The 26,234-nt window shown below is 41.5% G+C and overlaps 1 protein-coding gene and 2 long non-coding RNA genes across 21 annotated transcripts in view; 2 read left to right on the top strand and 1 right to left on the bottom strand.

Annotated features, from left to right (window-relative positions):
- MECOM (MDS1 and EVI1 complex locus) overlaps positions 1–26,234 on the bottom strand; it is a 457,986-nt gene that overhangs the window by 1,799 nt on the left and 429,953 nt on the right. For all 17 annotated transcript variants that reach the window (XM_081910753.1, XM_081910743.1, XM_081910756.1 and 14 more), the window contains 6 exons: positions 16,289–16,455; positions 13,148–13,225; positions 9,524–9,693; positions 8,264–8,393; positions 1,306–1,533; positions 715–901 (listed from right to left, as the gene is read on the bottom strand). In XM_081910753.1, the coding sequence (XP_081766879.1) occupies positions 715–901; positions 1,306–1,533; positions 8,264–8,393; positions 9,524–9,693; positions 13,148–13,225; positions 16,289–16,455 (960 nt within the window). The remainder of the gene's footprint in view (positions 1–714; positions 902–1,305; positions 1,534–8,263; positions 8,394–9,523; positions 9,694–13,147; positions 13,226–16,288; positions 16,456–26,234) is intronic.
- The window catches only part of LOC309369996, a 128,510-nt gene that overhangs the window by 34,769 nt on the left and 67,507 nt on the right, over positions 1–26,234 (top strand). The window contains exon 4 of one of the 3 annotated variants that reach the window (XR_014168329.1): positions 3,071–3,110. The exons of the other annotated variants lie outside the window; for them this stretch is intronic. This is a non-coding gene — a long non-coding RNA (uncharacterized lncRNA). Of the gene's footprint in view, positions 1–3,070; positions 3,111–26,234 lie in introns of those variants that run through there. 3 annotated transcript variants of the gene reach the window in all.
- LOC309370066 lies at positions 8,352–11,749 on the top strand. The gene is made up of 2 exons (XR_014168407.1): positions 8,352–8,405; positions 11,113–11,749. It is a non-coding gene; the product is annotated as an uncharacterized lncRNA (long non-coding RNA).

Raw genomic sequence — 26,234 nt, 5'->3', positions numbered from 1 at the left:
TTTAGAGTCATAGTTCTATCGTGGAAGAACCTATTCTTTCAGTGGGAATCAGCAGTATGGCTCCCACCTGGGAACCATCTTGGAATTCACCCTGTACCACAAAGTCCTCTCACTAGATTTCTGAAGGCTCATGACAGAAAAAAATGGAAACTGTGCTAGGCCTGTGTTGTTAAATCCTTTGGATCTGTGAATGTACTTTACTTTATGGACCCCCAATGTGGCAGAGGGAACAGCCAAAGAACTTCATATACCGTATTTACTCGAATCTAATGCTCACCATTTTTGGCCAAATTACATTGTGAAAATTAAGGTGCACATTAGATTTGATGACACATTAGATTCGAGTAAATACGGTAGTATGGAAACAAAGAAAAGGTAGCCGGGGGGCATAGTCAGAAAGGCAGCCGCAACAATGTTTGGATAGACAAGGGTGCATTAACCATGTCAGCACAAAAGGTCAAACAAATTGAGGTGGCCTTTTGAGGGTATCTCCAGATGGGTTTCTTACTGTTGGTATACGCAGCAAGAAGTGTTTTACGTTTTCAGTGTACATTTGTACGGGACTGTCCGCTCCTCTACTACTCTCAGGATTACTGATTCAGCACTGGCGTTCTTTGACTCCTCCCAATCTATTGTTTCAATCCCCATCATCACTTTTCCCACCCTTCCCAACCAGATTACAATTTATCCTGAAAGCACAAAAAATAGATTTACCTGGGATTTGGACTTGCGACACAATGGCTGCTTTAAGTCTTCTGGCAGATGGGAGGTGCTAAACGCTGCCAGTTCAGCTTCACTGAACTGGCTTTCTTCTACTTTCCTCACTTTGAGGCTATCAGTGAAGTGCCTTATATGGTCCAACGCAGAAAGTCCAGTTTTATTAAACTCATCTTCCTTATACCTATGAAACGTCCAAAGATTGGCATACTGATTGGTTTTGAAAAGCAAATTATCAGTGATTTTTAAAAAATAGTAATTGAAATATTTTGTCTGGTCTTTCCTTTAACAGACTTTGGGCAAAATTGAGGGCATAATGGGCAGGGTTCTTTTTAAAAATTAAATTCTTAACCATATGATTAGGTTCTACTGATTTAAATGAAACTATAAAGTGTGGCTAACTTTATCTGGATCACACCCCTTAGAAAGCTGCTCAGTTGCACAATAGTTTTTCTATTCCAAACCTTGTCCACAAATAATTATTAACAGGCATATTTAGGTCAACCTGCAAATACGGAACCTGGATTAAGTCCTAGAAATTGGGAATTCTGCTGTATTTTCTACCATCTACTTTGATCTTGCTCCTACCTGCCAGGAGAAGTCTTGCAATTCATTTCCAAAGCATTTGCTTCTTCATAGTCACCCTCTTCACATATGTTGCTTACAGCTGGTTCTTTAACTGACCCCCCTGTTATCTCACTTTCTTCATCTTCTTCATCCATCATTACTTCATCTTCTGCTTCTTCATCTTCCAACAAGTCTGAGTTCTGGCTTGTCACCAGAGTCTTTTCATCCTTAAAGTGACTTCCATTAATTCTTCAAAAAAATACATATCAAATGAAAACAAAATTACCTGTTAGCAGTTGCAGAAACAGGACCTTGCTTTCTAAACTTTGTTTTGCATTAACTATCCCACAGGTGGTAATTGCCATAATTAAAATCAATAACCACTCTGTCCACTTTATTAAGTGGCCAATAATCCTTTGAAATTCAATTCACAGTCTGACAAAATAGTGAAGATAGCTTTTCTCACTATTACATCTGAGTTTTAGATTACTACATTTCATTATTCTTGAAAGTAGAATTCCCAGCATAGTTACTATTGACCAAAAGGAAAAATTATTCATGTTCTCAACTGTCTCCCACTGCCCTATTAACCACGGGGTAATAAGCATAACAACGACCTTTAGCACACAATCTGCTTCACAGCATAGTTGGAAAGTAATGGGTAGCCACTTCACAGGCTTGTTGTGAGGACAAAATAGAATAACAGTCATGGGGCAATGGTGCAATATATATTTCATAAATAAAAATAAATATATATACAACAGGTTAAACCCATTTACATAAAGGCCTTCTACCTAGATCTTGGGCTTGCAGTGTGTATTGTGTTGGGGAGGTGTAGAGCATTATGAACACGTCGGCTTCAAAGTGAAATCAATAGGCCTAGATGCATTTAATTCCATAAAAGATTGTGACCTTTGTCATGGAGAAGCAGTCATGTGAATAACTGAAACTGTTTAGTACTGCACACCAAAAAATTATTCCATTGATTTTATGAAGCATTCTGTATAATTTAAATCGAGATAAGTTTTGATTGGTTTGCCTTGTTATCATAACATTTTAAACTCAAACATGTAATGAAATGTTCTAGTTCACCAGAAGCTCTCAGTCCTTCTCAACCCATTCCCTAGAGAAAAATTACCCTTTTCTAAATACAAAGGAAATTCACTTTTCATCTGATTGCTTTTAGATTTTCCAATAAATTGTCTGTTAGGCTATATAAAATGAAACCACACCAGGCATTATCCCATAATTACCTAAATCATGTAGGGTTACCCACAAACAATAATCTTTTGGATCATTTAACAAGCTTGTGTCTACATTGGTTAACATGTCTATATTCCTTCATTTATACTTCAAGAAGAAAAAGAAATAGAATTTAACCAATTATCATTAAGGGTTATAGGATCCATTAAACATGAGGAAATTATCTTGGAATAACCATAAAGAAACCCATAATTTTGCAATGATCTTGAAAAAAGTGACCATCATCTCACTTGTGGGTATCTTTGGCATCTTTTATCAGGATGCCCTGGCAGAACTTCTTGGACAGTCTTAAGAAACTATGAGCTATAAACCAGGGGTTGCCAGATTTTTAAACCATGCCAGAAGAAGACAGTTTGAAGTGAAAAAGGACTTGGATTTAAACCAAAGTAATGAAAGCCACATGATTAAAAAAACAGATTTGCTAATTATGCTTTTCATATGCAGTAATTTGCCAAGTATGAAATATCTATCAAAATTTTGAAAGGAATCACTGGATGACCCATCAACCTTTTTTCCCTTATAGACTTCCTATCAGAGGACATGTTGAGACCAGATGTGGGGGGGGGGACTAAACCATGACAATCAAGCAGGAAGAAAATTTGAATGTGTATGTAATGTATTATCAGCTGCCTTCATGAATATATGCCTACTAGTTTTGACCCAGCATAAAAATGAGCGAGAAACTTTAAAAATAGAAAGTCATAAGCCATATGCACTTTCTGCCCTTGAACATGGAAAGCAAATTAATGTGTGAGAGAAGGTAGTAAATAAATTTGACCCAGAACATAATCACACACCATGTTACACATCTGTGGAAAGCTTATGCTTATCCCCAATTCAAGTGCTGTTTCAAATCCAAAATATGCACTTGACATATGCACTTGAACCATATATTGATTTATAGTCTGTTGATGCATTAGAGTGGCTAGGACAACCCAGACAGATGGGTGGGGTATAAATAAATAAAAATAGTAGTATAGTAGTAGTAGTAGTAGTAGTAGGGGTTTTACTTAATACACACAGTTCACTTTCTTTACTGAAATGTGTAGTGGACAAAATGGGCAGTAATATAGTTTTACATTCGTGTTGAACAATTATATTGATCTTCATTAGGAATGTATCCTTGCTAGCTGTTATTCCCAGAATATGGGGCAGTTTATGCCTCACCCTGGTAGTGCCCCACATTATGGATCCACTTGTATGATTTTGAAGCAGTATTATATGAAATACACACAGTTTTTTCCAGCAGTGTTCCTAGTGATGTCATCATAAGAATCATGGCCTGCTTTAGCATTGCATAGGTTGATATAATAAATCAACCTATAAGTTGATGGTTGGAAATGGTTCAAGCTTGCCTTTTCAGAGAATTTGTGGATGGTAAATCAGGCGTTGTGGTGTAGCTGGCCCCCTCTGCATCTGTAACAAATGTCTCACTATCCCACATTAAATACAGAGCATCTTCTAGCTCTGAATCAGGTGTTTGGTTATATGCAAAAAGCTAAAACTGGTGCAAATCCCTGAAAGGAAAGTGATGTCCAATAAGATTGCGTGAGTGTTGGGAGGACCGCTCCCTCTCCTGCCAACTCCATCCGGCCTAGGGGGCGGGGCCTGCACTACCACTACAGTTTAGAGGCCTGAGCAGCTACCGGCAGCAATGGACAAAATGGTTTTAAATGTTTTAATTGCTTTTAATTTGCAGCACTTTAAATGGTGGTGGTTGTTTTTTATAATGTTATATTATTTCATTATTTTATTTTTGCTTGGGGTGGGATAAGCACTGAGTCAGCACTATTGTTCCTTGCTTTGTTTTGTTTTGTTCTGTTCTGTTTTGTTTTATTATTATTATTCTGTTAAATTATTATATAGTTTGTATTTTGCCTTTTAAGGGGAAGGGTCATGGCTGCCTGGGAGTGGGCCTCAGCCAATAGATTGGGTGGGGCAGGTTCCACAGGGGGAGATGTATTGGGACACCCGATCTCAGTGATCACGGGCAGGGGGAGGAGTTACGCTAAGACCAGACCATGTCATTACCGAGGAGGCAGGTTTAGTCGTTGTTTGAGGACTATCCCTGCCTCCAGGTCTGGTCCTGACCGGAAGGATACAGTAATCAGCAAGGGAAACCCACATGACCTGAAAGTGTTGCTGTGCAATGCCAGGTCAATGATGAATAAAACCACTGCCATCCACGACCTGATTGTGGATGGAGGATTTGACCTGGCATGTGTGACAGAGACCTGGTTGGATGAAGCAGATGGGCCTGTCCTTGCCGCTGCTTGCCCACCAGGTTTCTCTTACGCACAGCAACCCCGGTCATGTGGGCGGGGAGGGGGGGTTGCAGTGATTTTTAGGAAGTCATTAGTCTGCACCAGGCGTCCTATTGGGAAGACCCAGTTCTCTGAGTGCATGTTCTGGAAGTTGGGCAATAGAGGCAGTACAGGATTCCTACTGGTGTACCGACCTCCCCGCTGCACAAGGATTCCCTGCCCGAGCTGCTTCAGGTCGTGGCGGATATGCTCCTGGAGACACCTAGCTTGGTTGTCCTGGGGGATTTTAACATCCATGCCGACACGACCTTACAAGGGGCCGCTCGGGACTTCGTGGAAAGCATGGCCTCCATGGGACTGACCCTGAATAAGTCTGGCCCAACTCATAGCCACGGACATGCCTTAGACTTTGTGTTTACCTCTACGGATGTTGGTGATCTGACATTAACTAAAAGCAAAACAAAAGAAGTGCCATGGTCAGATCACTTCCTGGTGCAACTGGACTTCTCCGCAACCCTTCCCCTCCACAGGGAGGTCGGACCGATTCGGATGGTCCGCCCCCGCCACTTAATGGATCCAATTGGCTTCCAGAGAGTGGTAGGGGATGCTTTATCCCAAGTTGATGGCCTTTCAGCTGATTCCCTGGTGGCACGCTGGAATGCGGAGTTAACCAGGGCTATTGACTGTCTGGCTCCGAAGCGCCCTCTCCGATTGCATGGAGCCCGGACAGCCCCGTGGTTTTCCCCGGAGCTGAGGGTGATGAAACAATCGTTGAGACGGCTAGAGCGCCGGTGGCGGAAAACTCATTCTGAATCAGACCAGACACGGGTTAGAGCTCAACGTCGAGCCTACCAAGTGGCAATGGCGATGGCGAAGAGGGCCTTCTTCGCCGCCTCCATTGCATCTGCAGAAAACAGCAGCAGGAGACTTTTTCAGGTGGTTCACAGTTTATCGGAACCACCTGTACCACCGGGGCCTGGTAGGGACCCCAAGATCTCCTGCAATGCTTTTGCAAAGTTTTTTGCAGATAAAATCGCTCAGATTCAGAAGGAGGTAGACTCCACCGTGGGAGCAGGGCCAGGGCGGGAGAGTGCTAGAGTTCTGTCTGGTCCTGTTATATGGGATCAATTCCAATCTGTTACCTCCGAGGATGTGGACAGGCTGCTTGGACGAGTGAAACCGACCACCTGTCTCCTTGATCCTTGCCCATCCTGGCTGATAAAAGCGAGCCGGGAAGGGCTGGGCGATGGGCTTTGCGGGGTGGTGAATGCTTCCCTCTGTGAGGGAGCCTTCCCAGACCCGCTGAAAGAGGCGGTCATTAAACCGCTTCTTAAAAAAACATCTTTAGACCCGGCCAATTTGGCCAACTATCGCCCAGTCTCAAATCTGCCATTCTTGGGCAAGGTGATCGAGCGGGTGGTTGCTGAACAACTCCAAGCACGCCTGGAGGAAACGGACCATTTGGATCCCTTCCAATCGGGATTCAGGCCTCACCATGGGACTGAAACTGCCTTGGTCGCACTGGTTGATGATCTCCGGCGGGCTAGGGACAAAGGTGAGAGCTGTTTCCTAGTTCTGCTGGATCTCTCAGCGGCCTTTGACACCATCGACCATAACATCCTTCTGGACCGTCTAGAGGGGCTGGGAGCTGGGGGCACTGTCATACAGTGGTTCCGCTCCTTCCTCCTGGGCCGTGTCCAGAAAGTGGTGGTGGGGGGTGAGTGTTCAGACCCCTGGGCTCTCACTTGTGGGGTGCCTCAGGGTTCTGTCCTCTCCCCCCATGCTTTTTAATATCTATATGAAGCTGCTGGGAGAGATCATCAGGGGGTTTGGACTGGGTGTTCATCAGTATGCAGATGACACCCAGCTCTACCTCTCCTTTAAATCAGAACCAGTGAAGGCGGTGAAGGTCCTGTGTGAGTGCCTGGAGGCGGTTGGAGGTTGGATGGCGGCTAACAGATTGAGGTTGAATCCTGACAAGACAGAAGTACTGTTTTTGGGGGACAGGACGCGGGCAGGTGTGGAGGATTCCCTGGTCCTGAATGGGGTAACTGTGCCCCTGAAGGACCAGGTGCGCAGCCTGGGAGTCATTTTGGACTCACAGCTGTCCATGGAGGCGCAGGTTAACTCTGTGTCCAGGGCAGCTGTCTACCAGCTCCACCTGGTACACAGGCTAAGACCCTACCTCCCCGCGGACTGTCTCGCCAGAGTGGTGCATGCTCTAGTTATCTCCCTCTTGGACTACTGCAACGCGCTCTACGTGGGGCTACCTTTGAAGGTGATCCGGAAACTGCAATTAATCCAGAATGCGGCAGCTAGACTGGTGACTGGGAGTGGCCGCCAGGACCACATAACACCGGTTCTGAGAGATCTGCACTGGCTCCCAGTACGTTTCCGAGCACGATTCAAAGTGTTGGTGCTGACCTTTAAAGCCCTAAACGGCCTCGGTCCTGTATACCTGAAGGAGCGTCTCCACCCCCATCGTTCAGCCCGGACACTGAGATCCAGCGCCGAGGGCCTTCTGGCGGTTCCCTCATTGCGAGAAGTGAGGCTACAGAGAACCAGACAGAGGGCCTTCTCGGTAGTGGAACGCCGAGGAACGCCCTCCCATCAGATGTCAAAGAGATAAAGAATTACCTGACATTCAGAAGACATCTTAAGGCAGCCCTGTTCAGGGAAGTTTTTAATATGTAATGCTGTACTGTTTTTAACACGGATTGGGAGCCGCCCAGAGTGGCTGGGGAAACTCAGCCAGATGGGCGGGGTATAAATAAATTATTATTATTATTATTATTATTATTATTATTATTATTATTATTACATGGGCATCCAAATACTGCCAGGGGGTTAACAATTTTCTTCCGAATTCCTCACCATATGGAGGAAATTTCTCTTTCCTAGCTCAAACATATATTGCTGATATTGCTGAACTGGGAATGATTGAAACTTGCTAATGTGTGAGACATTTCTTGTGAAAGCACTGGATTTGTATTTTGTATGTAATCCAGTTTGACCTGCTTACTTTGGCCACATTAACATCAGCACATTTAACTTTGCTAATTGCCAAGAGATCCAAACTATGTTTTCAAAAAGATTTTGTGAAGATGTTGCTAAGGATAGTGTAGAAAACACAACAAACACCTTAATTGTAGTAGTTTTGCCTGTTAGAAATGGTCAAAATTAAGTTAGCTTTGGGACTGCACGATTATGATAGCTGTGCAAATTTTTATGTCTTGTATGTAATGGAGACAATCCAGAGAAAGTTCTGTGTAATCAGACTACAATGATATCAAGAAAACTCCATGACTGTGATTCAGTCCCACAGGCTTTAAAGGGAGTATGTCACCTTGATTTTGCCCAATTCCCTTTGGAAATAAGCTGGAAAAATAACACTTCAGCAGTAAGGAAAAAACAGTTAATGAAGTCTGAAACACAGAGAAGTTGCACCTTACCTTTCTTCTGAATTGTTGTGGTTGCTATTCCCAATGAAATTACGAATTTCAGTAAAGTATGAGTCTTCTTTGTCATCTAGGATAGCACCTGTGCTTTCAAGTTCAGAATGAGGTGAAGACGTAGCAGTACCTTCACAGAAAAGTAAATATTTAGTTTTTTATCCTATCAGAATTATGTTAATTTTTATTAATTTATTAACTACTTTCTTCACAAGTGTCTCAAGGAAACATACAATAAAAAAATAGTGCCAAAGTTCCCAAATGTCATCAATGCACATCTTATCAAATCAAGAAAAGAAATGCTTGATGAGACACAACTATAATAGAAATGATTCAGCTGAAAGTGAGCAAAACAAATGAAGAACTGGATGTGCACAGTCCTATGGACCCATCCCATCCTATAGGTGTCCTCAGGAAAGGATCTCCAAAGAAAGTTTCTCAAAACAAGAAGTGGGACTGGGCTGCCAGATTTGCTTGCAGCACAGAAAACAAGCGTGGAGAGAAATAGCATAGTTTACACAGCTGGCTGCTACAATGATCAAAGAAACTAAGCATTCTGATTCTGGGCTCAATTAAATAACATTGAAAAATTGAACTGTGTTAGGTGAGGAAGTAGCTTGTGCCTCACTGGTCAACTGTAGGCTTGCCATATTTTAAGAAGTAAAAATCCGGACAAAAGTTGTTGAGCTTTTTGTGGGAAATGAACAAAAAAAGGCAAAGAGTGATGCATTCCCCCAACCCCAGACACTAATTTCGCCGTTTGAATCCATACATATGGCAAACCTAGTCAGTTGCCAAGCCCTCTTAGGGAGACCCACCTCACATACTGAAAAGTACAGTATGATGCATAGATTCCACCGATGTTTATAGAACACAGTATTTATTTCAGAGTGCAGGCATCTGAAAATTTTTCTCATTTTAGTCTTAAAAAATAGATGATCATTTTCATCTAATCCATTAATCCAGTGGAGATAAACTAGTATATGTTGCTAGTTGTACATAACTTTCTCTATCAAAACTGATATATTAGGCTGATGCTACCCAGGTCTTAAACCATACCAACTTCCTGGATCAAAATTTGGATCTGATTTCTGACAAGTATTTAAGATTTTAGTCACAAGTACATAAAAACCTAAGGATAATGTTCAAGCCCATTGTATTCTTCTGACATAGGAAGATCCCTGTACAACAGACCTGTATGATCTCATGAATTCCCCTTAAATGATTTATTTTAATGCAGAAAGCATGATAGGTACATACCAGACATGTTGCCATTCTCATGTTTTTTGAGATGTCTATCTAAGTTGGTTTGTTGGCCAAAGCACCGGTCACATAAGTGACATTTGAAGGGCTTCTCCTTATTATGGATGTTACGAACATGTCTCTGCAGGTTGGACGATATACTAAAAGACCTGTCACAGTATTTGCATCTGAAAACAAATATCAAAGAAGAAAGTGGTATGTGAAGTATAACTCAAATGAAACTAGAGAGCAACCACCTCAATTAAGCTCCACCGCAGTTTTGCTAAATCCAGTAATATCTCCCCCACCCCATATATTTTATTTGGTTTTTCAATAAAATAGCAAACATTGCAGGTCTCCTATCCAGTTACTTCAAGAACTACAGAGTAAGGTGAAAGAGCAGAGGGAAATCTGAACAACAAATCATAGAATCATAGGGTAACAGTAGCGTTGAAAGGTGCCCCAAGAGTCATGTAGTCCAACAACCTGCAATGCAGGAATGTAGCTAGAATATCTTCCAAACAGAAAATATCACAAAATGCTGCTTGAAAGACTGTATTTTCAATATTTTTATGCCTTTTATTTGGATCTAACTTTCCAGTAAAGCAATGGTTTCTATGCTTCAAGCCATCCCCCTTGTTCCCTATTCAGAAAGGACACAGTAATCTCATTACAAATTTATCCGAATAAGTGGTATAGATTTTGCTCTGAAAATCCAAGTTTGGTTTCTGGTATCTGAAATCTGGGAAAGATTCCATATTATTAATACTGTAAAACAGAAGGGATTTGTGGCCAGTGTGAATTTTTGGGAGCTTTGGGATAATGATAAGGGAGAACAGGATGCACAACTGACTTGTTGCACTTTTTGTTTCTTATGCTTCCCTATCTTGTCTGAAATTGGTCTTGTGCATCTTTCCCACACAAAGCTTGCATATGTCTCCACGAAGGAAGACATGCAGGATTGATTTTGAACAAGGCAGAGAAATCTAGGGAACAGGAAGCACAAGTCAACTGCACATCCTGTCTCCTGTCTCTCTCCCCCCCCTTTCCCACCACCCATGTACTCACACATACATTTTGGCACATGCAAATTAATGTTAAGGTATAGTTACAGGAAACATCTCAGTATTTCAGAGTTAACAGGACATAATTTACCATAGCCTGTTAAAGTATTGCAGCAAAGCATATATGGTGTGAAAAGCAGAGAAGCACCAGCCTATTGTTTCATGCTGTTGCCAATACCGTACAATTAAGCACTTTGAGAAGAGGGAAAACATGAAACAAATTACTTCTAAGGCTCAAATAAGGTAGAAAGACCACTTCCCTCCCTGTTAAAAATTACACTGTGTGATAAAATCTTTTATTGAGGAATTAGCTTGCTCAATTGCTAATCCTGGAGGAAATTCAGTTATCTTCCCAAACGCAGAAATAAACAATCCAAATCTTTAATACTGTGCCAACGCAAGTAGTTTAGTCTATCGCTCTGGTACCAGAGGCATCAATTTTCATACTCTGTAGTGATTTGAAGTCCCTGAAGTCTTTACTGTATTGCCCTTTCAGCCATTACTAAGACATACTATAACTATTCCAAATTCTCTTCCTGGCAGCTGGCCAACAGTCTTCATCACCATCGTCGTCTCCCCACTGCCCCCCACAATCCTCTATTTCTCCTGAACTTCAAAACATGTCTGTTACATTGTGTGCTAAGTCAATTATTCAGGGAAGAAATTATGCATTACATTGCTAATTGTTTCTGGCTGTTATTCAGTGGAAGAGCATAACATGTTTCAAGATACCTCTTAAAACAAGAATTAAATTACATGCAACCTACTTCCCAAGTAAATTCAGGACTGAGTGAAAAATCTATCCCAAACAATGAGCTTTTTCTCTTTTCTTTGCAAGGCGTAAAATGTACCGATTTGTGCTTGTTTTGTTAGAACATGAGCCGAGTTTCTTCAATTGATTTCATTAAGTGAAAGTTCCATTTTGTACAATTAAAATTCTTTTCTCATTTCACTATGTGAATTGCTCTCATGGGCCAGATTTCCTAAAGGCTCTCCCAGTTATGGCCCACAGAGATCAATGAAAGTTACCAGTGAGGAAGTGGGTTAAAAGCACCAAGGACATGGAGATTAGCAAGTATGCTTGTGAAGAGAATAATAGGACAGAAAATGCTTGTGGGAATGAAATGTACATCTTAAATAAATGAAATAAAGCAACACTTTTGCAGGGTGAATGAACAAATACTGAAATCAAATTTGATGCAAAGTAAGAAAATCATGTTTTTAGGACTCCATTTTTTATTAAAGTGATTGTTAATTAATTTTTTACCAGAATTGGTAGGCCCACCAAAGCGCAATTAAAATTGTTTACATTCAGGCATTCCTGAAAGAGACTGCTGCTGTTCATGCCACAACAGTTTGGCCTTGATATAGATGGAATCTATGTAGCTGGAATCAGTCAGGGCGCTACCCTCCCCAGGCCAGGTGGGAAAAGGCCTGCAAGGCAGGAAGCTGGTCTTCCAGGATTCCCAGCCATTTGAACTGACCCAGATCCTGTGATCATCATCTGAGGCCCTTCTTAGTGTGCTTCCTCTGTGAGAGGTCCAGAGGGTGGCAACACAAGAATGCGCCTTTTCTGAGGTGGCTCCCCACTTGTGGAATGCTCTTCCCAGGGAGGCTAAAGGTATGTAACAAAGGGGCCAGACAAAAACATTCCTCTTCTCCCAGGCCTTTGGCTGATAAAACAATCTATGGTATTTTAAACTATGTATGTATGTATTCTTGTGTTTTTATATTGTAAATCACCCTGTGATCTTTGGATGAAGGGTGGTATAGAAAATTAATAATAATAATAATAATAATAATAATAATAATAATAATAATAATAGAAGAAGGAGAAGAAGAAGAAGAAGAAGAAGAAGAAGAAGAAGAAGAAGAAGAAGAAGAAGAAGAAAACAACAACGACACATTTAAGGACAGCTGTAAAGGGAGAACTTAATATTTTCCTTCTTGCTATGGTCCAGATTAAAATGTCTTCTCAGAGGTGTCTGTTTACATCAGACGAAAATCCCCTACCAAGACTGCTATGATTCTGATTAATATTAACCTCCCATCCCACCCATCCCATTGGATGTGATTTGCATTTTTTTAAAAAATATGCATGTTGGTTTAAAGACACATAATGTCACACATAACACATACAAAGATGTGTATAATGTCACACCTAGTGTGGCCCTCTCTCCCTGCTCCAGGTGAGTTGTGCATCTGCAACTCCAAAACCAGAAGGACCAGCATGTGTCATTTCACATTATCAGGAATGCTTCATCCATCCACTTTTGAAGGCACCTGCAGATATCAAAACTATGTATGCTCAGCACTATGGTTATTAACTCAAGTTCCTGGGTGTCTTTTGCCTCCGAAGGGTTTTGTGAGCATTCCATTGGGGTTGTGTTGAAGCACTTGGACCAGGTTTCCCCACACATTTATTAGAAAGTATTGTCAACTGTGTTTTACATAGTACATTCTAAAACCTCATTTCATTTTTAAGAGTGAAAACTCTTTGGAGGTCAAAGGCTGCAGTATGGAGCGCTAACAGCCAATAAGAGTCTGTGGCTACTCCCCAGAAGCATTTATCTTGTACCTGTAAGGCTGTTCTCCAGTGTGTGTTCTCAGGTGACGGGTAAGATTTGCAGATCTTGGAAATATCTTGCCGCAGTATCTGTTATTAGAAAATGGTATATGAAGATAGCTTTAATGTTTTGCTTTAAGGTACATAAAGAAATAAAATGCATAGTCCTAACTTCAAACTAACTTCAATACTGGATGGAACTGCTTCTTTGGTGTACAGTGGTACCTCTAGTTACGAACTTAATTCCGGAGGTCCGTTCTTAACCTGAAACTTTTCTTAACTAGAGACGTGCTTTCACTAATGGGGCCTCTTGCTGTCACTGTGCCGCCGGCACAAGATTTCCATTCTTATCCTGGGGCAAAGTTCTCAACTTCCAGGTTAGCGGAGTTTGTAACTTGAGGCGTTTGTAACTCAAGGTACCACTGTATTTAAATATTTCTGAAAGTAGCTTCAATAAATATATTGAATCAAAACCTTATGGATTAAGGTGGTGATGTCTGAATTTTCCCATGCAACCCTAAGCAATCTATGAGAGCAGACTTTCATTTAAATGTTCATCCCGACATACTACACTTATTAACTTTGTCACTTCCCCAGTTAAATGCTTATGGGGGACGGGAACTCTTTTATCCAATGTTTAGAATCTTGGCTTGATGGAAAGAGGTTTTAAATTGTTCAGCATATTCAATGTGTCAGTAAACGTGGCATCGTTCCATCTGTGAAAGATCAGATCAGACACAATTCAAGAGACCTAATCCATCAAGGTATACTTCTATAATAGTGTGACTTGAAAGTAGCTGACATGTTTTCAGAAAGATCAGATAAACTGATATGACAGTTATCAAACACATAAACTAACATTCTGAAAATGAGATAGGGTCATAAATACCAAGCTAAAAAATAAATAGAAAACTGAAATGGCAGCATCAGGTTATTCTGCCAAATCAGGAACATTTCCCTAAAAATATGCATCCAAAATATAAATCCTAAAGGACATTTCTAGATGATCATAGATCAATTTGAACATCACTTGTTGACCAAGTAAAGCCATTATGAGATAATTTCATCCTGTCAAATTCAGATGGTGTATTCCTGCCCACCGTCCATATTGACTAGGGCTGGACTCAGAATCTGACAACATCTGGTGTGCCAGAGTTGCCCATTCCTGCTCTGCATGAAGATAGCTGATATTTGCTGCAACTAGAGGGGGCGGGAATGGAAAACAAACAGATCCTTGTGTAGTAAATACTAGCTGTGTGGCACATGAAGGAGACAAGGTAAAACCACATTGTGAGGACTTGACCATGAAAAAGAATAGTACAGTGCCAGCCCAAAATATTTTGCTGCATGAACTGGAGCCCAGATGGTGCCCCTTCTCCACAAGGACCAACACGTAAAGAGTCTAGCTGCAACATTCAAACAAAAATTTCTGCCCTCATCTACAACCCTACTGCAGCCCTGTGCCATCTGAAGCCATTTGTGCTGCATGGTGGGACCAGCTCTGGAATACTACATGAATTAGCTTATGAAATACCTTTATCTTCATTTATATTCTACCAAACAGCTACAGCATTGGGGTTTTCACACAAAGCCGAAGATGGCTCATGATGGATAGTTCAGTCAGTAGAGCAAGAGACTCCTAATCTGAGGGTCAGGGGTTCCAGTCCATGTTGGGCAAAAGATTCCTGCTTTGCAGCAGGTTGCACTAGATAACCGTCGTGGTCTGTTCCAACTCTACAACTCTTATTCTATTATTATATAAAATACCTGTAGAGTGCCAGTTGCATCATCCATCAAGCAAGCACTGTGAATGCACAACCAGCATTAATAAATGCAGAGCTTGTGCAAACGGCTTGGGCCCTTATTTGGGATCTAATGATCTAATCTAATGATACCAGCCAGAGTAGAAGACAACAGAGCTTGTCAAAAGCAACATTGTTCTGATAAATGCAAACTTGTGATACAGTGGTTTTGTCTAAATCAGCAGACTCCATGTCTGTTCCATGACGTTGACATGGGATTGCTGACATGAGAGTACACAGATGGCAATCATAAGGGAATAATTCCAAACTTTTCTGAATGGAACTACCATGAAGGTAGGCTTGGCTCAGTATCAATTCCTTCATAACTGTCTAAGCATAATGGAGGGCTAGAGTATTGTAAAGGAATAGGCCTGTTTTAAAAATCCCATTCAGAAACCTAGTCCCACGTGAGTAAAGAAAGTGGTAAAATTGACTATGCCAGATCAGAAATAGCTTTTAGTCTAGTCAATTTCATTCTTTGGAGGGTGGGGAGAGAATAAGAAAATATCTGGGATGTTGGGGCATTGTTGAGAGAGGTGCACGTGCACCCCCCTTTTTAAAAGTGACAGGAGTGTATAATCATTTATCCTTCAACCTACTAAAATAAATTATCAACAATACTCAATATTATTTCAGACATGGGTGAGTATAAACTGTGTTACTGGTCAAGGGCATTATCCAGAACATTCACTATTTAAATTGTAACAAATTTTCCAATTCACATTTGCACCATAATGACGTGTGAAATTCATTAAATTCTGAGGTCAACAGAAAAGCTCTCTCTGAGTCTAACAACTGGTCTGCCACTTAGGACCTGAAAGGCTACAGATGTCTATAAGATGGATCCAAACTCTGAGACAAAACTTCCATTGATTTCTTTAGGACAACGTTGATTTGAGCCAAATATTTGCAGTGACGACTCAGTTTTTTTAACACATCTAATCATTCACAGATCTTGTGGAATTTCCCTTCTGGCATTATCAAAGGAAAGACCAAGTGAAAAACAGTCTTGCAGTTCATGATCAGAAAAAAATTACGAGGGAAAAGATCGTGTATTAATATAAAGGTGATGAGGAAATTTTGGAACAAGGCAGCGTATGTAATGTTTTGGCCTCATTTATCAAGCGCAAGGTAATGCAGGACAAATTTCTCCTGTAATTGCAAACAAACACAGAATCAAACACTATGACCATGTCTTGCTGAATAAAGAACCTTTTAAAATGCCAGTGACCCACCATAATCCCTATTCATCATCCAATCTTGAGTAATTTCTAAAATAAACAGCAGTGGCTTGCAAGAGAAGAGAGATATTAAGAGAGGCTGTTGTGGGTAATTAGCTTGGAGAGTTTACCTGCAGGTATAGCGCTCTTTGCCTTTTCGTAGAAGGTTCTCTGGCAGGGTGCTGGGAGGGGCTCTGAAGTTGAACATGGAAGGGACAGATTGCATGATGTCACCGGCTTCTGGTTTCAGGGCACTAAAACTCTCTAGCTTTTCAGCCATGTTCTCTATAGCTGACATCTGCAAGAAGGAGGGGAAAATCATTGTGAGGACATTCTTGTACTCCAAAGAGAATTAGCACAATCTGGTCAACAAAGAGCTCCATTTTAAAAAGTGTACTATTGAAAACTCTGCTTTTTTTTAACTAGAAGGAACAATAAAAGTTGTTGCTATTTCAATGACACAATATTTATTCCACATTGTTACTATACGCTAATAAGGAAATATTACCAACATAATTTGGTCTCAAGCCAGTTTAACTGATACTACATTTCTGAGATACTGCAGCTTTGTTAGAGTAACACAACCTTCTTACTGATTTACAGTATAATTCACAGAAGAAAAAAGCAGTTACACATAAATCACTTTATGTTTCTAGCCTGTCATCCAATTTTCTTGAGGCCATCTTGCTGCATGAAAATTAGCGCTGAGCCTCCACCTTGGACTAATTCAAGGCTTTACTGTTGTTACTCTATGTGTGTAGATACGTTTGTATAATGCCACAAAAGATAATATTTTCCTAATTAATAGTCTGTAATCATAATAAATCCATCCATCCTCTACAGGCACCTTCCCACCTACATGCATCTGGGTTGCAAATAAATAAATAAGCAAGCCTTCCCTTGCTCGCTGCTGCTGCTGCTGCCGCCCGGAAGTTGCCTGAGTGAGGGAAGGTTTGCCTTCAATCAACCATTGGCAACCATATGGCAGGGAGAAGGTGAGAGGCATCTTCTCCCTGCCATATGTCTGCACCTCCATCCCGTCACCAGTTCTGCTTGGCACCCTTCTTGGCCCTCACCCTCTGTCGCCAGCTGCTGCCACAGCGCACACTAGCTCCCCACAGGCAGGCAGGCAGGCTTGGGACAGGCCAGACAGCAGTCCTGAGTAATTTCCAGGATGCCTCTCTGTGTGTGTTAAGGAGCTACGCCAGAGGTCGGCAACCTAAAGCCCATGGGCCACAAGCGACCCATGGACCCCCGCCACCTGCTCAGTCAGCTCCCAGGCACCACGCGGAGCAGAGCAGGGATCACCTTCCACGACGCTGTCTGGCTTCCCATTGGCTGCAAGAAGCTCCTATAGCCAATGGGAAGCTGCGCACGCCTCCTCCGCACCAGAAGGAGCGCCGTAAATAGTGTTTGTGCATGCTTGTGTGCATGCACTCCGGCCCACCGTGGCATCTGCGGGACCGTGAACCAGCCCAAGCCACAAAATTTTTGCTGACCCCTGAGCTACGCAATGGTACACATATATGGTTCTGGATAAAGAGCTATGTAGAGTAAATAAGGTATATCCACTCTGTTATGCTGCCTGCTTCTTTTTACTCCATCAGAACAAAATTCACCAAGATGTCAATCACATTTAGTTAGGTCAGTGTTCCAGAGACAGAGGAATGACATAACTTTTTAATCACCTCCAAAGCAATGCTTTTTAGTGGTGTTAGTTCACACATTCAGCTGCCAATTATCATGTGTACAGTAATCAGGAGTAGAGTAATCAAGTGATGAACCTGTATACCTGAACCAGTCCTTATGGTAAAATACAAATACCGTATTTTTTGCTCTATAAGACTCACTTTTTCCCTCCTAAAAAGTAAGGGAAATGTGTGTGCGTCTTATGGAGCGAATGCAGGCTGTGCAGCTATCCCAGAAGCCAGAACAGCAAGAGGGATTGCTGCTTTCACTGCGCAGAGATCCCTCTTGCTGTTCTGGCTTCTGAGATTCAGAATATTTTTTTTTCTTGTTTTCCTCTCCCAAAAACTAGGTGCGTCTTGTGGTCCGGTGCGTCTTATAGAGCAAAAAATATGGTAATCTCTAGTGCTGCACCCTGATAAGCGTTTTATGTGTGGCTGAAAGATCACACCTAATGAAGCTATTCCAGATTTTTTTTGAATACATAAACACGTAAATAAAAACAGTATGAATCCAGACATAAGAATGTGAAATAGTTGCAGAAGCATTAGTAGTAGCCAAAGTGTCAACTCGGTGCTACATGCTTCACAAAAGCATAAGTAACCAAGGCTCCTATCCTAACTGCACTTACTTTGGAGCAAATTCCACTGAACACAGTCCAACTTACGCAATAGCACTGCGTGCCCCTAAGAATAAGGTAGCAGCAGAGATACAGGCATTTACAATGAGTAGAAGAGATGCATGCCTAGAAGGTGAAGCAAAGGTTCTTCAGGAAATGCTTATGCCTGCAGCCTCTGCTTGATGGAAAAGTAACACTCCAGGATGCCGTTGCAAATAATGAAGTGTTCAAATTACTCTGTATTTTCAAGATTAATGTATAATACCCTTAATAATTTTCTCACTTCAACACTGAACTGACAACTAATAATATTACTCAGATTGAAAGAAGTTCGTAGGATCACCCCCTTTGTGCTGAATGATTACAGAATTGCCCTAGGGTAAGCCTACTCCCCCTCCCCCCATCCTAATTATGACCATTTTGCAGAAAACCCAATATAGTAAATAAGGTTTAGTTCATGAGCTCGGGAATCTGTGAACTGATTTTCTTCTCGCTTACATTGCATTCACACAAAAGTGGCTCCATCAGGCTCAGTGTTACTCATCATTCAGAGAAATATATACGGAAGAAGACTTATTTGGCTTACATTTTTCATACTAAGATACAATATAAATATAGTAATTTGGTTTGCACTTTCTCTTTTTAGTCCAAAATAAATGTCTGCTCATTTCCTTGAAATGACTATTCATATTCTGCTTAGCGCTGGCATTTTTCTCTCCTTTTCGCCCGTAGCCTGCTCTTCCATTCCATGCTCAGACTTCTAATGCTCACTACAAATTGCAATGTACAGGGTTCCACTGCCAATTTGCCAAATGTCTTTCATCAAACATTGTGAAAAAAAAAAAAATCTCAGAGGAAAGTCAAGATACATTTACTTGTCAGGAGACAAATGGGAAAGCAGAGGGAAGCAGTAAGGGCTGGAAGCTCTGGGTTTTGATTCATAATCACTCAGCTGCTAAAACATTCTCCACAGATGCAAGTGGACAGGGCATTTGTCAATATGAAGGGTTGTGACGGGTACTGATCGTAGGGCCAAGATATGTAATGATGATGCTGGTTGGAGTAGGAGGCAATTCCATCCTAGAAGAGCAATGTCATTATCAGCCTACAGAGTTCAGCATTATCATAACATTTATTTTTCACTCCTTCCTATTTCTCCTTTCCCCCAGAATAAATCTGCCATTTTATTTCTCATTGCATTTAATCACTTCTAATTGTTTGCTAAGAGAAATAATTTTGCTGTTTTACTATTGTCTGTGATGGAGGGATGGAAGCAGGGAAATGGTTTTTGGCCTTCTGGCAGATTAGTAGTGACACATGGCTTAGGAGTAAGGTACCACATATTTCTAGTTTCGTGGGGGGACATGCATCTGGGAGGATAAGGAACGGCTTAGTTATATATTTAAATATTTGAGTCAGTTTCATTACCAAGTGCTTTTAAAACTGTGCTTTGGTCAACATTCTTCCTTCCCACAGATCCCAACATTAGTTGGTTAACCTATTTTCCTTTTCCTGTTTGAAATGGCTTTATCAAGCAATTACCGTGGCTTTAAGGCTTGGTTCTGATCTATTCTAAGCCATGCATGTACTAGTCATTGTATACAAATCAGAGCTGATTTCCTAGTATGTGCGTTTCACTGATCCAGTGGTAGAGCTTCACGCTCCGGCACTGGGGGGTGGAGAGCAGGCAGCAGCATGGCTGGCATGTGTCCCGGGGGGCATGGCGCACATCCTGGGGGGGTTGCGCGCCGCCTACAGGGGCGTGGTGCCCAGCACAGGGGGGGCAGCCGCAATGGCACTCCACCGGGATCGCGCTGCTGGGGGTGGTACGCTCCCCCTGCCCCCCTCTTCCTCCACCAGTGCACTGATCCTGCCTGCCTAGTTAATGCACATCTGACTTGTAGCGGCTGCACGGACAATATATGGCAGTTTTATGAGGCTTGTCATTCCCCCTAACCCCAGGATCCTATCGCCAGTCACATGCTTATGTTGCTTCCAATGCCTGCTAGTGCAGCCATTCCTGGTTGCATCACTTCCTGCTTACTTATCTATTCAAATACTTCTTTGCTGCATTCTCTTCTATTTACACTTGTAGCTGCTTACTGCAAAACTAAAATTATACATCCCACAATAAAAAGAGCCAACTAAGAATCCCATAGTTAACCAATAATGCAAATGTTTATAACATTAAAATAGACCTCAGGAAAAGTATTCTGGAAAAGCTAAGTTTTCACCTGGTGACATAGAATCAATAGAGAGGAAACCTGACACACCTCACCATAATGTTGGTGACATGATGGAGAAGGCCAAGCCCCCACACTCTCACACTCCTCACCTATGTGAATAATGGGCCATAGATAAATAAATTCTCCAAAGTGCCTGAATTTATTATTATGTTTTAGAAACAGATTTAGTTCTCTAGGGGCAATCTGAGAGTAAGTCACTTTATTCGATATAGGGCATTCCTGAATTAAAACATGGAACACAGCCAGCTGAACTAAGGGCTCAGGAAAACCTATGGGAGTGGCATTCTTTAAGGTACAACCAGCATTAGCAAAAGGAAAAGTTATGATTGCAATCGACTTGAGGGGCCAATTGGTGAGCCTGATGTGCCCATAGGCTGCCTGTTGAGGAACACAGATCATATGGGAATTGGCATAATAAAATTTAATCAACATGAAACAGCCAGCTTAATCCTCTGCCTTGAAAGCCAGCTTACATACAGTAGGACAACATAAGATGAACAAATCATTCTGAGCAATTCTTGAAGAATATAATTAGTGAGTGATGTTTATACCAGATTAATCCATACAGAATTAAAGAGTGTGCAATTGCAAAAATATTCCAGAGTCATTCAGCAGCAGCATCTGAAAGAGGACATAAAGCTAAAGGGGGAACTAAAACTTATAAGGAAGGTGATACTGCCACTAAAAATGGCAGCCCCACGTTGAGTCTCCTTCCAACCTGGTAGCATCTATCTCACTTTCCCCCGTCTTGACATGATGCTGGGTGTTTCTTTACCTAACTGGCTGCCACTGGCAGAGGTGGTGAAACATGTTAAGTTATTACATCAGGATTCAGAGTAAGTTGTACTGGATGTTAAAGGGCAAGAATCAAACTCATTTTAACAGCATCCCCATATGTAACATAATGCTTAGTTCTTCCTTAAGGGGCATGCTTGAAATCAGTTGCATTCCCCTTTATTTTTGAAATAGACCTGAAATAAACTGGGAATAAAAGTGAAGTGACAAGGGTGGAGGAGATTACCAGCTTCTTTCTTCTGCTTGCCTACAGCCCTTTTGCCCATTTGTATTCTCTCCTCTCACTGCTGAGAACCACTGGAGCAGCATGAAAGCTATCAGTGCAGCCTTCCTTTAATCTTCTTAGTGCCTGCTAGGGTAGCTCTTTGCCTCAGCCGAGGCAAAAGGTCATTGTTTCCCCATCTGAACAGATGTTCCCAGACAAAGAAAACCAAGGAAAGGTTGCTGAGGCAGAACTCGGGTCTAGAGGACATATCAGCAGTTGAAGGGGAAGGAAACTCTACAAGAATGTCATAGCTATATAACAATGGCTGCTAACAAAAACTCAGACCATCAGAATGTGAATGGTCCGTGCTTAGTTTCCAAAAATAGAAGGGCAAGTTGTTCAGGTCAAGCCCAGGAATCGCTCCCTCTGACCTGGAACACTATTATTGCTACTACTGCTACTATTCTGCATTTACATAGCACTTTTTGTTAGCATTCATAGTGCTTCACATACGTCATCTCAGTAACCATTAACGTACAGTGGGCCAGTAGCATTATTCTCATGTTGCAGATGATGGTTGAAGCTAGAAGACAGTGACTTTCCTTGGGCTAGCTAGTGAGTCCATGGCTGAGGCAACATTTGTGCTTGAAGGATTCCTGGCTCATAGGTTATACTTTTATCTACTGCATTGCTCCAACTGTCAAAAGAAGGAAGCCCTGGTTTGCTATTCTGAGATATGTGAAAGTAGTGATGACATAGTGCAGGGTTTCTCAAACTTGGGTCTCCAGCTGTTTTTGGACTACAACTCCCATCATCCCTAGCTAGCAGGACCAGTGGTCAGGGATGGTGGGAACTGTAGTCCAAAAACAGCTGGAGACCCAAGTTTGGGAAACCCTGACATAGTGGCATAAGAAAAGCATTCTGCAAAAGCTTTATATATGTACGTATTCATTCATTAATTCATAAATGCATACATGCTATTACATCGCAAATTCCGGGGCAGAGCTCAGGTGTGAATAGCAGGACAAAAGATTATACTCCCAGTCAAAACTGACTCAAATTAATCACAGGAATTCTGGCAGGTGTGGTTTCCTACCCAGTTACTGAAAATCCTTTATAGCAAGAATATTCATGCATGTGCTCTACCACCGAGCGAAAAATTTGAACCTTTTGGTGTAGGAAGCTGCATGATCAATGATATCAGACTGTGAACACTAAGAAATGTAAACTTAGAGAAATTATCTCAAAACATGAACAGGAAAGACAAAAGCAAATAATTGCTTCATAACTTTTAAGGCAGTATTTTTATTTTTAAAAACCTGCACAATAAATATATGGAGTTCAATGTCATACTGTGTTGTAATGGGCAATAGCATAGTTAACTCTTTGCAGAATTAATGGACGACAGGTCAGTCAAGAAGACATTTTAGCCACAGGAGATGGAAGATCCATATTCAGATGTAGTACATCTGATTGTCAAGCTGGGGACACCAAACAGGGACTCCCCAAGTAGCATTTGGCTGGCCATTGTTGGAAATAGTATGGGAATAGACAGACCATTAGGCCAGAGAAACAGTGAGTGCTTCCTCCTTTGAGGAGCTGTTTTTATAGCTCAGTATTTGTTCTTTTAATTTAGAGAAAAGAGTCTTTTGGATAATGAATAGTTAAACTGATTTTTTCTGAGGGTGGGGCTGCATGAAACTGGAAACAAATTTCCATCACATTTTGAAAGTATTTTTAGTTTTTTGGCAAAGAACTTGTATTCATGTACTGAAAATTTTATCTCATATTATATAGAACATAGGCTTAATTTCTACATAGGCGGTATGCAGTCATTCTTTTCTGAAAATCGTACTTGGGCCCTCTTACATGGAAACTCTTTCCCTGCTCATAGATTTGCAGAGTTTTGTTTTATTTTTTAGAGGCGGAGACAATATCACTCTGCACAAGTATAATGGCATACTTTCCTAAATAAGTGCCATACAAGTCATCTTATGATTAAAACAGCATGGTTAAAATGGCAGCCCTGCTAAGTCAAAATGTTGCCAGCCACCACTGCCCATTTCAGTTGCCTGAGTTCCTGCTGGTACACACGCACCCCCCCAACCCCCCCCCCAAATCTCCCCTGGGACCAGAGGAACAGAGAATATGGAGAGTCAGGCAGGATCTTCAGAGTTATCACTAGTACATGAGGATATTTGGGAGGAGGGGGACGGGCTGACTGAGAGCCAGGAAGCAATGGAGCTTCCCAGCCTGAGCTGATTCACTGTTGAAGGAACAGCTCTCTTCTAGGCAGCAAGGTATAAGGCAGGCTTCCTCAACAACCTCCGGATGTTTTTGAGACTACAATTTGAGACTACAATTCCCAGCATCCCTGACCACTGGTCCTGCTAGCTAGGAATCATGGGAGTTGTAAGCCAAAAACATCTGGAGGGTCAAGGTTGAGGAAGCCTGGTATAAGGGTTTAAGGAGAGTGATTAAAGAAATAGTGCCCCTATTCATCCCTTCCTGCCCCAATATTCACATGTGAATGCATGGATGGAACAGATGTCTGGCGCTGAAATATTTCCTCACCGAGGGAGACAATATTCCTTATCCAAAACCAACATCATGTTACCTCATATTAAGAGAAGAAAAAATTCAGGGCAATGATTAAGATTTTATATGTCTACAGAGACATTCCTAGAGCTAGGGGGTGGCAAGAGAGTTCTTTGTTTTCTCTCTCATACACAGGCTCCTTATAGTTAAGCAATGCATGCTCTTAATCTGGGCTAAGTATGTTTTTTAAAAAATAAAAAAACCCAGCATATTTTAATGCTATACAGCATACCAGTTTTGATTTACATACGTAAATAGCTGATTCTATCTGCATTCAGAAGTTTAGAAAAGGAAGCTGCTTGTATCCCGTACCTCCCTTTTAGTCCCAGAGAGGCTATAAACTGTTGGGTGACGCAAACCTGCACGCTCTCCCAAATGAGGCCCAAAAATGTAGACATGGCCATAACTGGAGGGGAGACGGTATTTATAAGCATCTCACTTGGGTTTGATACCATCAAACATGGCCTTGGTCCTTTATGTCAAAGTTTATTAGCTAGGGACAGAAAAACAGTAACAGATATATAGGGCAAATAGTCTGTTAAAAATAAATAACGACTTAATACCTTGAAATCTGAGGATTACATGACTCTAGCATTTCATAAATTAGGCCACTGAAGGCTTGCTTCACAAAATGGCTGGCCATCATAGTTCATGGGAAATGAAAAATGATACAGATGTTCATTTTCTATGTTAATTAGTGCATTTTTAAGAAATATGAAAAATCTCAGCATCTTTTCATTGTCATTGCCAATACATTTTATTTTGGGGTCTATTTTAGCGACACTCAAGAAGAATTGTATGGATTTGCTCATGTGTGGATTGTATGGATTTGTTGATGTGAATGGGAGAAAGGAAAACAGGGGAGAGGTCATTTGGTTGGGAATTTCATTCTTCATCTCTTTCTCAAATCTGCCAGTGAGAAAGGAGTGGGATACAGCAGGGGAGGGAAAATGTTAAAATATTGTAAACTGCCTTAAACCTACAAGTGACAGCGGGGTTAAACTGGAACAAACAAACTGGGGTTGAAGACGTTCAGCCAGTTTTTTGCTAGTCACTTGTAACATTCTTGAAATACGAAACCTTCCCATCACTTATTTTCCTGTAGCCCTTCTCCCCAAGTGCCTTTCTCTAATCTGATCTCAATTTTGGTACTCGAGCCAGAAAAGTGACGTTGTGAGACAGACTGCAGAAAAGATGTGTAGCAGGGAAGGTCTGCACTCCTCAGCTATATATCCATTTTGCTCATTAAATGAGACCCCTCACACCCACCTCTTATTTCTCAGAGCAGAGAAATAAGTTTTAAAAACATGGATCTGTGGTCTTCATCTGAACCTGAACTCCCTTGCTATTCTAAAAAGGAGCAAGTCTGACCTGAAAACCTTTATGGAGGTTAGACCTTGTCATGTGACTGGCTATAATTATTGGTAGTTGCTTCCGTTCACCAATGTTCATCATGATGCACAAGCTAAATCTATCTGGCTGCATCAGTGGGAGAGGTGAGACTCCAAGGCCTACTCCATTGGCCTGGGTGGGAACAACTGCAGCGTAGTTTGCCCTTTCTCAGAAATGCCTCCATCAGCAGACAATCCACCTGGTCATCATCATAACATTTACGAAGAATATAATATAATTTATGAAGAACTGGTACTTGAATCTGCTTGCCCTCCCTGTTTCTTTCACTTTTGTTTTGTGTCTGGTGGATGGTAGTCCACCATTTCATAATTTTTGCACAGTGCCAAGAAAATATTAATAAACTGTCCAATCAATCAATAGTTCTCAACCCCCAGGTTCGGGGCTCACAATTAAAAAATGGAGCTGTACAAAGTACTGCTACTAACCATGAAAAAAATAAAAACAAAGAGAGAATTAAATTGTAATGGTCTCGTGCAGAGTACTGAGGTGAACTGATGAAGTGCCACAAAAAGCAG

Source organism: Podarcis melisellensis (assembly GCF_964234715.1).
Source record: "Podarcis melisellensis genome assembly, chromosome: 5".
NCBI lineage: Eukaryota > Metazoa > Chordata > Lepidosauria > Squamata > Lacertidae > Podarcis > Podarcis melisellensis.
The sequence above is the reverse complement of the archived record's forward strand: the minus strand, read 5'-3'. Positions and strand labels throughout refer to the sequence as shown.